Source organism: Melitaea cinxia, chromosome 27 (genome assembly GCF_905220565.1).
Source record: "Melitaea cinxia chromosome 27, ilMelCinx1.1, whole genome shotgun sequence".
NCBI lineage: Eukaryota > Metazoa > Arthropoda > Insecta > Lepidoptera > Nymphalidae > Melitaea > Melitaea cinxia.
The window spans coordinates 10,867,121-10,880,900 of record NC_059420.1 but is presented as its reverse complement, the minus strand read 5'-3'; the positions used below and the strand labels follow the sequence as shown (position 1 = coordinate 10,880,900).

At 34.0% G+C, this 13,780-nt stretch overlaps 1 protein-coding gene across 1 annotated transcript; it reads left to right on the top strand.

The window, feature by feature from the left end:
- The first annotated feature begins 725 nt into the window (after positions 1–725).
- On the top strand, positions 726–7,373 carry LOC123666819 (DNA/RNA-binding protein KIN17). Its single transcript, XM_045600844.1, has 7 exons — positions 726–1,245; positions 1,818–2,010; positions 2,690–2,834; positions 3,093–3,243; positions 4,613–4,772; positions 6,083–6,205; positions 7,263–7,373. The coding sequence occupies exons 1-7, from the start codon at positions 941–943 to the stop codon at positions 7,335–7,337; spliced, it is 1,152 nt and encodes a 383-aa protein (XP_045456800.1). The 5' UTR covers positions 726–940; the 3' UTR covers positions 7,338–7,373.
- Positions 7,374–13,780: the final 6,407 nt, after the last annotated feature.

Here is a 13,780-nt window from a genome sequence, read left to right as displayed (position 1 = left end):
GCGTGGTGACTATGGGCAAAACACATGAGTTCACGTTATTTTTGGCGTAAACTTGTGGAGGCCTATGTCCAGCAGTGGACTGTACAGGCTGTAATGATAATACGTTAGTTAGGCAGTCAGTCAGTCAGTTCAGCCTATTTCAGTCCACTGCTGGACATACAGCCATCGGTCCTATGACACAAATAACCTGTTCACTGCCACTTCAACTTGCTAATTTTGTGGGCTATGTCGGTTACTTTCGTTCTCTCGCGGATCTCATTTCTAATCTTATCCTTGAGGAAAACCCCCACCCCCATAATACGTAAATAACGTAATAATATCGTGGAGACTAGTTAGACTTACAAAGAGATAAATAACATAGTACTAGCTGACAAGAAACTTATATATCTTCCTTTCCTTTTTTATTTACACGTTTTATTGTAGATACTGAATTTAATTTAGATAGATGAATGATTAATTTAAAGTAGATGGCTGTAATTGACCTTAATTATTATATTACATTTTGTTTCTTTTATAACCTTTTTTGTGCTGTGTACCATGGCTAATAAATAAATAAGAGAATCATTAAAATTTCAATGTTTAATTATTCATTTATTTATTATGTGTTTTATTATCAATGAAAAACGCAACGATACATCGAGTATTTCGAGTTTATCGATTTGAGATCGATTTATATCGTCGTCCAACTCCAACTGACGTTGACAGTGGCATCCAAAGCTGTCAATATTTAATTTCAATTTCTTTTATGTTATTGGCTTTGTTGATGCGTTTGATAACTTGTGTATAAAATCATTTACTTATGAATACTTAGAATATGTATCGTTAGATACTCACTAAAAATACTACAAAAAACTAAAGGTACATAAATTACTAAACGTAAGCGAATTGTACTAGCTCAAGAAAGAGGAAGAAGTTATAACTTAAACTACCTCACAACAAAATGGGAAAGGCAGAGAAAGGCACTCCTAAGTACATAGCCAACAAAATAAAAGCGAAGGGACTGCAAAAACTACGTTGGTATTGTCAAATGTGTCAGAAACAGTGCCGAGATGAAAATGGATTTAAATGCCACACTATGTCGGAGTCACATCAAAGACAGCTTTTGCTGTTCGCAGACAACGCTTCCAAGTACATCGATCAGTTCTCCAAAGAATTCTGTGATGGCTATCTAGAGCTATTGCGACGTCAGTTCGGCACTAAAAGAGTCAATGCAAACAAAGTTTATCAGGATTATATTGCTAATAGGTAATTACATGTTTCTCTATTTTGTTTTGTTAGATATTAATCTTAACAAGTTGTTTTCTACTCGATAATGGATAATACAAGTACTATTGATTTCTTTTTATGTATGTGACTTCAGAACTTTTGACTGGGTGGACCGATTTCGACAAAATTTATTTTAATCGAAAGGTGTTGTGTGCCATTTGGTCCCATTTATATTTATTTGAGATCTAACAACTACTTTTCGAGTTATATCTAATAATGCGTTTTTACTTGATGCTTTTTTCATCAACCTATGTTGTATTATACCACATAACTTTTTACTGGATGTATGCTTCAGCCAGTAATATCCCACTACTGGGCATAGACCTCTTTCCCCATGTAGGAGAAGGTTTAAAGCTTAATACGCCACACTGCTCCAATGCGGGTTGGCGGATATATTCCCTACAATGAGTAATAATCACAGTCGAGTATCAGGTGTACATGATAACAATCAAAATTTGAAAATAAAATGAATGTTCCCAAGCTATAGCTTGTTGGATCATAATGTAGAGCATCCTTAGTATAATCTCTTGTTTAAAATCTCCTTTTTTCAGGGACCATCTTCACATGAATGCAACCCAGTGGGAAACTCTCACAGAGTTTGTGAAGTGGCTCGGCAGAGAAGGTAAATGTACTGTAGATGAAACGGAAAAGGGGTGGTTTGTTGCTTACATTGACAGAGATCCAGCGGCAATAGCAGCACAGGAGGCCAAGGCTAAGAAAGAGAAGTTGGATAAAGATGATCAGGTGATGCTACAAAATTATTAATTAATGTAATAATCTTTAATTTTACAATATTATACTTTGAGATTCAGAAATGGTAAAAGATTAAAGTAAATACTAGAAAGAAGGGAAAGTTCTTTATTGGCAAAATGTTTTTAACAATTTTATAACAACAACAACAATAAAACAAAAAGAAAAGAAAACGCACAAGGCTTAGAAAAAAAAGTAAGTGTCAATCTCAGTCAGGACTCTGCTTCTGCATTGCCTTAGCAGCAAATGTTTGCTGCAAAAGTACTGTTGTACTGACAGAGCCTGACTATTTAGGGGATTATAATTTTACTTACAAATAAAATAATTTTACGTGTATACAATTCAAATTAACAATCAATACACAAGTGCAAATAATTAAAAAATCATTAAAATAATTTAATAAATGGTTCACATCAATTGTGAATGCTTGTGAACAGTCATTTTTTTTTTTTTTTGTTTGTTTTTGTAAAAGTTCAACACAAATTTCATTGATTCTAAAAATTGTTAATTGTTGGTATTTGCAAAGATGTGCGCATGCATGTAGCCTCTAACATTCCACTGTTGCATAAGATTCTTTCTCCATGTAGGAGAAGGATTGGAACTTAATCCACCACACCATTACGCTGTGAGTTGGATGATGACTGAATCAATAATAAATACTTATTTTTTATAGGAAAGAATGTTGGAATTCATACAGCGGCAAGTGGAGAAAGGCAAGAAAGAGTCGACAAAAGAAGAAACAACGTACACAGAGTTCAAACGAGAGAGCAGTCAAGAGAGACTCACCTTGAATCTCAACTTGAAGCGAAAGACTGAAGGTTTGTTCAAAGTTTACACAATATTGCCATAAATTTATCCTATAATTTATATTTCATAATCAAGAATAAGAATAAGAAAGTGTTGTGTTCCTTTGGTGAATATAGCGCAAGGCTCTTGAAATGCTTCTGGTGTTACTGTGCTATTGGCTACAGTAGCCGCTTACCATCAGGCATACCATACATTTTTTTTCCACTCTAGTGCAAGCAAAATAGAAAACTGTGTGAAAAAAATTAATTATTGTTATTTATTTATTACAGATAAAAAACCCGACGCCCTCGCAAAAACTCCATTTAGTTTAAAGGTAAAAGAAGAATCATCCAGCAAGAAACAGAAGACGGAGAAGAGTAAACAGTCGGCTCTCGATGAAATAATGGCAATGCAGGAGAGAGAGAAGGAGAGAAACAATAGGTCAGTGAAATAGACGTTTGTAGTTAAAGAAATATCGTTTTTATTGTGATTTTTTATAATAAAATTATTCTGTATAGTGTTAAGAATCAGTACGTTCATCTGCTCCTAAGGCAAGCAACTTAAGAGTATGTGCTACCTCAAATTGCTTATTTTCAACTCGGCAGGATGTCATTATCTTCCAAACTACTGAATATTTAAGTTTGAAATTTATGTATTTCATATGTTTCGAAAACACGATTCCATAAAATTTTCTCGATACAAAAAAATCGCAAAGTTACCTCTATTTTTGTATTAAAACCTTAATATCTCAGTAAATATAGAAGTTATGGACTTGAGATTAAGCATGGTAATTGAAATAAGTATGAAGAACATTTTATATGATGCGTTTTTTAAAAAATAACTATTGGTAATGTTTGTGGGGAGAAAATACATACAACTGAGGTAGGGCACAGCAGGAATTTCCTGCTCAAAATATGGAGCAGCCCGACTGGGGTAGTACCTCGACCTTACAGAAGATCACAGCTAAATAATACTGTTTTCAAGCAGTATTGTGTTCCTGTTGGTGAGTAAGGTGACCAGAGCTCCTGGGGGGATTGGGGATTGGGTCGGCAACGCGCTTGCGATGCTTCTGTTGTTGCAGGCGTCTATAAGCTACGGTAATCGCTTACCATCATGTGAGCCGTACGCTTGTTTGCCGACCTAGTGACATAAAAAAAAAAAAAATACATATAATTCGCGCGATGAAAAACCAAGCGCTCTCAATTCTCAAGTGTGTTAGTACGGGTGAAATCTGAATTCGAGCTAAGGTAGTGTAGCCCCTTAATGCTAGTGTTACAGGTAACAGCCGACTGATGTAGCTACATATATTTTTTGATACACATACATATAAATCTATAAAATAAAATCGGAGTGTCTGTTTGTAATAAAAAATAACTGCTTTTTACTAAATGCATATAGATGTATACACGGTACATATTCCAAAATAACATTTTTTACAATTTTTGTCTGCTTGTTCCGGCTAATTTCTGAAAGGGCTGGACCGATTTTGACGGGATTTACGCTGGCAGATAGCTGATGTAAAAAGGAGTAACTTAGATTCGTTTATTTTAGAAAATTATTTATTTTATAACTGAATAATATTTTTGTGTTAAATTCCACGCGGACGAAGTCGCGGGCACAGCTAGTATAGACATATAATTAAACATATATATATAATATATATTACATCCACACTCGGTGTGGGAATCGAACACGCAACCTGCCGAGCAGAAAGCAAGGTAACTACAAACCGCACTAAAGGGCTACTCAAAATTTTACATATATAGATTTCGAAGGTTCATTTTCATTGATATAGTTTTTAACTTTACAGGAAAGACTACTGGCTGACGGAGGGAATTGTGGTGAAGATAGTGACCAAGTCACTCGGAGAGAAGTTCTACAAACGTAAAGCGGTTGTGGAGAAGGTGGTCGACAAGTACGCTGCTCATGTGAAGTTAACAGACGAACCCGTCAAGCTGAAACTAGATCAGGTAATGGTTATGGGTAGTTTTTGGCACGGCTTGGAAGTACTGAGGGATTATTGCATAAGCACGTGAGTGTGAGTGGGGAAAAACATTACAAAATTTCACAAGCAGCTTTTTAGCTTTTCAAAGCAAAAACTAGCTGCGTTGTTTAATATTTTCTTTAGTGTCTTAAATGTTTTTATTATTATTATTTTCCTTATAAATAATGATAATAATAATAATAAATAGTTTTTATTAAATTAAATGTATTTTATTGTGATTTTACTAATTAAATTTAATTTACACACAACATTTAGTGACTGCCTATAAAAAGAAGTACAATAATCATTGTTTACTCAACTATTATGTATTAAGTACTCTCTTCCCGTGCGTGTCATAAGAGGCGACTAAGGGATAACACAGTTCCACTGCCACCTTGGAACTCAAAAAGCCGACCGATGGCGGGATAATCATCCAACGGCTGGCTTCGAAATACACAGGCCGAAGACGGGCAGCAGCGTCTTCGGTGCGACAAAACCAGCCCTGCGGTCACCGACCCGTCTGCCCAGCGTGGTGACTATGGACAACACGAGTTCACGACATTTTTGGCGCGAACTTGTGGAGGCCTGTGTCCAGCAGTGAACCGCAATAGGCTGGAATGATGATGATGACGTATTAAAACATTTATATTGTGTCTTCTGTTGGTTGTACTTAATAAATAAATAAATAACATATATATCTGTAAATCATTGTAAATTACAACCGTACTTAGTACTTACGCGCGCTCATTTGATAGCTTATGTTGAACTAACACACCTTAATTTATTATTTAACGTTTGTCTGGACCAGATTTATATATTCAGATAGATCTATATTATTTATGTCGATATATACATTACCTTGCATATGTACTGAATCATTTTCGTTATACACATCCGATTATGTATTCCTTATACTGTATCTAGTAATATTATAAATTTTTAGTTAATCAGCTTTTATATGTCATTACATAGTTTAAAACAAAGTACCTTCCCGCTGTATGCTTAGATCTTTAAAACTACGCAACGGACTTTGATGCAGTTTTCATTATTAAATAGAGTCATTCCAGAGGAAAGTTTATATGTATAATACATTCATAATATATAAGAGGAACACTGATAGTTTTTGCAACCGTGCGAAGCCGGGGCGGGTCGCTAGTAAATGTACAGCATTTAGCTGTTGTTTTTTTGCAAATCACACAGAAAAAGAAAAATTATTCAAGTCTGTGTAGTCAAATTTATTTATATCAAGTTAATTATTAGAGGTCAGTAACAACTTTTTATGTTATTTAATTTCAGAACCACGTGGAAACCGTGATACCGTCCCCGGGGCGACACGTGCGGTTCGTGAACGGAGCCTACCGGGGGCAGACCGGGCTACTGAAGACCCTCCGCACCGACCAGTACTGCTGTGATGTTGAGGTCAGTGCCACTAGCTTGTTAAATTATTTAATCGATAAAAATAAAAATTATTTGCTACATGTGTAGCAATTACTCATAAAACAAATCTACGTATATTATTGGGTAATACTTATTGTTTGTTAGGAACCATCCTTACTAATATTATAAATGCGAAAGTAACTGTCTGTCTGTTGCGATTTCACGCCCAAACTGCTGGACCGATTTAAATGAAATTAAGTACACAGATAGTCTAGAGCCTAAGAAAGGACATGGCTAATTTTTAATAGGAAAAAAAGGGGTGTAAGGTGTTGAAAAGTGGGGATAAAAATTGTATGGAAGTATCATTTCATTTCATTATCAGTCATTTTAGAACTAGAAGCTTGAAACACATTTTTAGACTGTTTATTTATTTGAATTTTTGATTGAAAAAAACAATAGGGAAAAGAGGATTAAAGTTTGTATGGAAATATCTAATTAGGTTTATATTAATGTTTTATAAGTTTGCGACCAGAGACAAAATATTTGCGCTATTCTGATTTTAAAAAATGCTGTCCAAAGTCACTATTCCACGCGGACGATGTCGCGGGCACGGCTAGTTATTTAAATAAATAAATAACTATTAATAATAACTCGAGAAGGACTGGACTGATTCGGCTGTTTTTTTTTTTTTTTTTGAGCTGGCTTTCGTGTTGCTGCACGCTTAGCAATGTTAATGACTATCATTTAGGTAAAAACTATCAAAATTGCTACACACCTATAACCTCTGTACATCTTTCTATATATGCCCAAATTAATATGTAATCTTTCAACTCAACTATAAATTGTATGTATTACAGTGTTCTAATACTAGTAATAGTCTAACCATTTTATATTTTGTTTTAAGGGTCATCCATTACTCACTCGATGCTTTTAGCAACGTTTAACTCCTTACCTCTCGCTCTGGTGATATTTGTTAAGCTTTTTCCCCCATTAAGTATATTTTTTGGTACAGAAGTAACGTGATATTTTAGTATCCGTCTCTTTCGAACCTCACCTTAATGGCCAACCCCTTGGATATTTATTTATTTTATTGTTGCAGATTTCGGAGGGACTGCTCAAAGGGAGATTGGTTCGAGACGTACAATATGAAGATATCAGTAAACTAGTGACGTGACCTTATTATATTAAATAAATTATATTTTACAAGAAAGTTGTGTTTATATTCAATTATTAAATTTCCTTGAATGTGAATCAAATCTTAAAACTTCGTCTGATTAATATGATAAAAATACCATTGTTGTCAGACTATGGTATAGCATTTCTAGGCAATCTTGGAAATGCTTTAGTGCCAATTTAATAAAAAAACGAATGTGCTTGAGACCACACGACTGAAATAAAAGTTACGATTAGTAAAAACGTACTTTCTCTTTCTATCTTCACTAATTTATATCTCCCTCTCAACTTCCGATCGCCTCGCTCGATCACACTTTTCGTAACGCTCTCGTCACGCATTCACCAGCTTACTTACCGAATCAAGCGTATGTAAAGAAGTTGTACTTCAAAAACGCATGATAATAAACAAAATTTATATTGTACAAAAAAGGCACGGGCCTCTGAGCCTTTGGTTGTTGTGTCACTTAATTTAAAAAAGTATGTGTCAGCTCCGACTTGATATTTAAATTGGAAATATTCTAATAAATGAATCAAATTGTAATTAATTTAAAAAAAATAGAGAGAAATGAAACGCAATCAAGCAATAACGCTCAAGCAATAATGCAATGTAAGCGTCACTCGGCGTCGCTGCTGTTTCGTTGTTTCACGCAATTTGATTGTATAAAATGTCTGTGATCTGTGTAATGTCCCAAATAAATATGCTTCTTTCATATTTTTTCATACTTGCGTCCTATATCGTTTTTTAAAAAGTAATTAAAAAAACGAATCTCATTATGAATAATTTCATGTTTAATTTTACATACCTACAATTATTTTATATAAAAAATATGATTATTCAAGTTTCTGCAAAAAAAATAATAATCAAATGCAATTTTGTACATAAAAGACACAATTGAAAAGTAAACTTGACAAAAAAAACTCTGTGCGGTCTAATGGAAGGATTTTTAACCTTGGAGTTACGTTCTTCATAGGGCTAAAATATCCGCAGTATTAATTAACGAGTTTGACCAGTTTTGCAAAGTACGCAACTCGGAGAGACCCTCACTCCGAATCTCGTTATTTGCGTGAGCACTCGAGCAGTCCACGTTGCCATGGTCATCTATAGTCTAGACCAAAGAGTATAACCTCCTGGGGTTCAAAGTGATAATACTAGGACAAAATCAGTTTGCAGTGAAGGCTCAAGTATGAAAACAGAGACTTGGAGTAATGGCCCACTGTGATAATACTAGAACAAAATATTTACCGACACCTGGTATGTTTAAATTACAAGCCATGTCATGTTTTCGCTGTCGGTTAGTTTGTGGATATATTAGGCATTATGGCAGCACTGCATAAAGGGACCGGGAAGGGGTATCTTCGGTCTTCTGTCACCAAACGTGGCAATGACGCGTGTAACGAGAAGAGGTTACTTTAACTTGTAAATATCTTTACAATCTTTACCTAATACTTACTGTATTTTTTATTGTTTTAGAGATAAAGAGTTAAATTATGCGTAACAATTGTTAGTTTACCGTAATGACGACATTTTCGACATGTGTTTTTGATGATAATTTTTTTTGTACTAGTACTAGTACGCCGGGCGGGTATAATATAAATTGCTTTTTTTAATGGTGTTGCATCTCGTTCATAATAATAAGGTTTGGCATTCGTGTGATATAGAAAAAAAGAACAGGATAATTTTTTTTGTACCTAATAGTTTAATTTGTAATAGTATTAGGTCATCAGGCACATACATTTTCTTTTTTACAGCGCTAAAAGATTGTCAAGTATTATAGTTACAAATATTGTTAATAAAATTGAACGTTTTTTATACGCATTATCAAAGATTACTCCTAAAAAATTTAATCAGATCTCGATGAAATTTAAATGTAACCACATGATAAACATCGGCTTTCGATTAAATTAAAAATCATCAAAATCGGTTCACCCTGTAAAAAGTTATGCGTCTTTTCGAGAGTTTCCCTCGATTTCTCTGGGATCCCATCATCAGATCCTGGTTTCCTTATCATGGTACCAAACTAGGGATATCTCCTTTTCAACGAAACAAGAATTGTCAAAATCGGTTCATACACGACGGTGTTATCCCCGAACATAAATATATATATATATATATAGTAACCTCCTCCTTTTTTAGAAGTCAGTTAAAAAATAGACTAATTATGTTAAATAGCAGTATTGTTATTGTGCACATTTTTTTATTTTTTGTTTAGATTCCTATTCGCTGTGGGGTTTTTGATATTTTTTTTTTGCAAAAGAAGGCTAATAATGAAACATAAATGGTCTAAATAACATTTTTAAGTTAATTTAAATTTCATTTTTTTCTTTTTTAAATGTGATTATTGAGTTATTTTTGTGAAAGATAACTAATTATTGCAACTTCTATGCAGCTAAAGGTTTATTTTGTTGATCTGTACTACTTTAAGTGTTTAAATACTAAGTTTTCATAAGATTTCTAAGACTGTTCAGTTGGCTTTAAAGTTAATGTAACAACCCAATGTGATAAATAAAGAACAAAAGATTTTGGTATTTTTTCTTTTTGTCTGACAAGCTTAAATCAATACTATAATAGCCCTAAAATATGACACCTGTAAATATTGGGATTAACCAGATACAAACAATTTTTGGTCTGGGCGTTCAGTACTTTATTAATTAGTTCTAATATTAGGACATTGGGTCATCCTCGGAAGTCCCCTCTATTAAACTGGGCCGCAGGAGGATAATAATAAAATACACACTTGACTTGCCGCAAGACTTGCAATGCTGTTGCAGACTGAGTGCCTATAAATTATTACCCCATGGCACAGTTTAGTTGCAGTTGTATGTAAATTAAACCTTAGTATACATTCGGTAGAACAAAACTAACGCGATTTAGGAAAGAATCAAGGTATATCAATTTCATAGTGACATTCACAAAAGTTGGTAACGCCATCTAGTTAAAATATCAAAACTATGACTATTGATTTATTAAGCTATATAAAAATGTTTGTAAGTAATACATAATGTTTTTCTAATCGTTTATTTAAATTGCTGAATCTTAGTGCATGTCATTGTTAAATGGAAAAACAGTACTGTAGCACCATAGTAGCAGTATAACCAATTATCTGTTACTATACCCTGCGCGTATTGCTACGCTTTTTTTTTGGTCGTACCAACTCGGCAACCTTTGTGGGCTCTTGCACAACACTTTGCTGAAGATCATGACATGATCAAATGCATAGTTTACGATTTTATAAAGGACATTAATTTATATATAGATGTTGTTCTATAAATTGTAGTGTTTAGCTTGAATAGTTGTGTATCAAATTCTATTTTGTAAGGGCCTATGTTTAATTATGTTGGAGATCCGTATCGAAAAATAAACAAACGTCTTACACTTAATAGCTCTCAGTAGAATGAAATCGAGACCAAAACAAGCATCTGAATGTCTACACAAAAATTTTTCACAAGCATGGACCTGTTGCCAATATAGAGGGCGTGCCCTTTTCCAAGCAATGGGTCAATACAGGCTGATTCATTTCAGTTTATCGATATAGAGATCGAATCAACGACTGCTAATGCATAAGCCAGTTGCTGTGACCTCTACGCAGAACAAATGTTGCCTGCCTTCAAATTTTCTTAAGCTTCTCTTGGTGCATCTGTTTATATTCTATTTAAATATTTTTTTCTGTGCCTATCTGCGATCAGCCTTAGGCTATGAGCGGTTTTGTTGTAAGCCGTCCATGTCGTCGTTTAATGCAGCTAATGTTTGTCAATGCGGCAGCCAGAGCATTTGGGTGATTTCCCAATCGAGTTCTGTACTTTTTCCCTGTTAACTTTAACTCCTCTTTAACATTTGTTATGTTCATCGCTTCATGGATCTCAGTGTACGTTACAAACCATGGTGCATTTGCTATGGTTCTAAAAATGCCATTTTGCACTCTTTGTATAATGTTTAAACTGAAGTCGCATGGACTTCCCCACAGTTGCATTCCATAAGTCCATATTATATTCTAGTCAATAATCTACATATATATAAAAGCGAAGGGTCAGTCACTCGTCACGAAATCTCCGAAACTATAACACCTACAAACTTGAAATTTGGTGGGTAGGCTTCTTAAAGGACGTAAACACCGCTAAGAACGGATTTTACAAACTCGACCCCTAAGGGGGTAAAACGGGGGTTCTAAGTTTGTATGAAAGTACTATGTTTTTGAAGTAAGAGAGTTAAAATTTAAAATGTATGCTCTATAGATGGTGAGGAGGTGTCCAAATAATGCATCGTAATCTATATATAGATATATATAAAAAAGAAAGGTCACTGACTCACTCATCACGAGAACTCAAAAACCGCTGGAGGGTCCATCCATCCAGGATGGACAAAGATGAAATTTGGTAGAAAGGTAGATTATAGTTAGTAGACGTCCCCTAAGAACGGATTTTGCGATATTCCACCGCTAAGGGGGTTTAATTGGGGTTGATAGTTTGTATAAAACATATACAGCAGATATAAGTGCGTGAGTGGGCAGGCCCGCCTGCTTAGTGACCAGGCTAGTCGCCAGGTCATTGTCTAGTAATTAGATGTGACATGACTAGATTCTAGTAGTCTTATATAATACTTTTACTATTATAACAACTCAAAGTAGTCGCCGCGTCGATGACATCTACGATATTTTATGGCAAGTCCCGTATAATTAAAAGCGATCATGACCGTGATAACTTAAAAACTTATACATATTTTTTATTTTATTTTAGAAGGTAAAGTAATAAAATAAACTTTATTGCACCATATATATATATTTATTATAAAAATGTGACATTGTAAAACAGTATATTTGGTTCACAATAAACATAATTAAACGCCTTTTGAATAGTTTACATACGAATGTTAGAGTTTTAAAATATTCGAATTTTTTTAAACATAGAATGACAACTGTCTATCAATGTTGCCATGACTACGATTAAATATAAATCGTTAAAAATACTTATTTTTTAGGTTCTGGATGTAAAAAATAAAGCACCAGTGTTTTTCTTACAATAAGGCACGTTGGATAAGGAACACAGCTCATGTACACATTATTTGTACTAGTCTATTAAAAATTCAACAATTTCATAATTATTTGAAGGTTTAACTAACAAAAAAAAAATGCACCCATATTTTTAATCACTTTGCGATCATCAAAGCATATGTATAAATATATATAATTATATACAAGAAAAATGAATTTTTGCATTGGATGGAATTTGTACGAATTTCTTTTTTGTTTAATTATAATAGCATTCACATATATCAATTATTAATGTGCTACATAAATTTTGTGAACAACCAATAAGCTATGTATAAAAAAAAGTAAATTAACACGTAAAAGAGGCGACACTGTAATGCGTTATTTGAAGTAAAACTTCTTTACGCTCGCTTGACTTGGAGAGTAAGGTGGTGCGTGCGTGACGAGGGCGTTACGAAAAGTGTGATCGGGCGAAAGGAAGTATAAGTTAGTGAAGATAGAAAGAGAGAGTATTACGTTTTGTATATTACTGTAAGGGTAAGAGAGGTGCGAGCACACATTTTCTTTCTCTCTCTGTGTCATATATTATACATACATATAGATGGAGTTAAAGAAGTTTTACTTCAGCCGTGTGGTCTTGAGCACACTCGGTTTTTTTTTAAAACCTTTAAAAAAATTAAAAAGTATCCTAAAATGAACATAAAACGTGTACTTAACAACAATATTTATTAAATATGAGAAAAAATAGCCAGATTTTATATAATTTCGTTAAAAACGAACACTTTATGCGTCATACATCACTCTCACAAAACATCGTTCAAATTTAAAAAAGTACAAAAAAGCTATAATTCAAAAAAATCACCGTAAACATAAAACACCTTTTTACTAAAAGTCAGTTAAAAATAAAGTTCTACTTACAGACTATTTTACAAAAACATAAATATTTAATAATGTGATGCATTTGATTTTTATTGATACATACAAATTCCAATAAAACGCAAAAAATGGCGCCTCTAATAAAACCGCGACAAACCAATGTCGCCAACATAAAAAAAACACGTAATAAGTACTTTTTCCTAAACCTACCTCTAAAGCTAGATGTTAACGCAACAAATGCACATTAAATACTAAACAGAAAAAAAAATTAGGGCTGGTTTCGCTGGTAGTGGATAAAGTTGCTATATAAAGTAACTGAGGTAGGGCTCAGCAGGAAATTCCCTGCTCAAAATATGGAGCAGTTCGACTGGGAGTACCTAGACCTCACAGAAGACCACAGCCAAATAACACTGTTTTCAAGCAGTATTGTGTTTCTGTTGCTATATAGTAAGGTGACCAGAGCTCCTAACCTAACCCCCCCCTCCCCCCGGGTTGGGTAATAGGGTGTTGCAGATGTCTATAAGCTATGGTCATCGCTTACTATCAGGTGAGCCATACGCTTGTTTGCCGACCTAGTTATATATAA

Bases quoted from the DNA above. Each gene is read 5' to 3' on its own strand.
- LOC123666819 (XM_045600844.1), top strand. From the start codon at position 941: ATGGGAAAGGCAGAGAAAGGCACTCCTAAGTACATAGCCAACAAAATA. The intron at 4,773-6,082 runs GTAATGGTTATG...ATTTAATTTCAG, and splicing joins TCAAGCTGAAACTAGATCAG to AACCACGTGGAAACCGTGAT. The intron at 6,206-7,262 runs GTCAGTGCCACT...TTATTGTTGCAG, and splicing joins AGTACTGCTGTGATGTTGAG to ATTTCGGAGGGACTGCTCAA.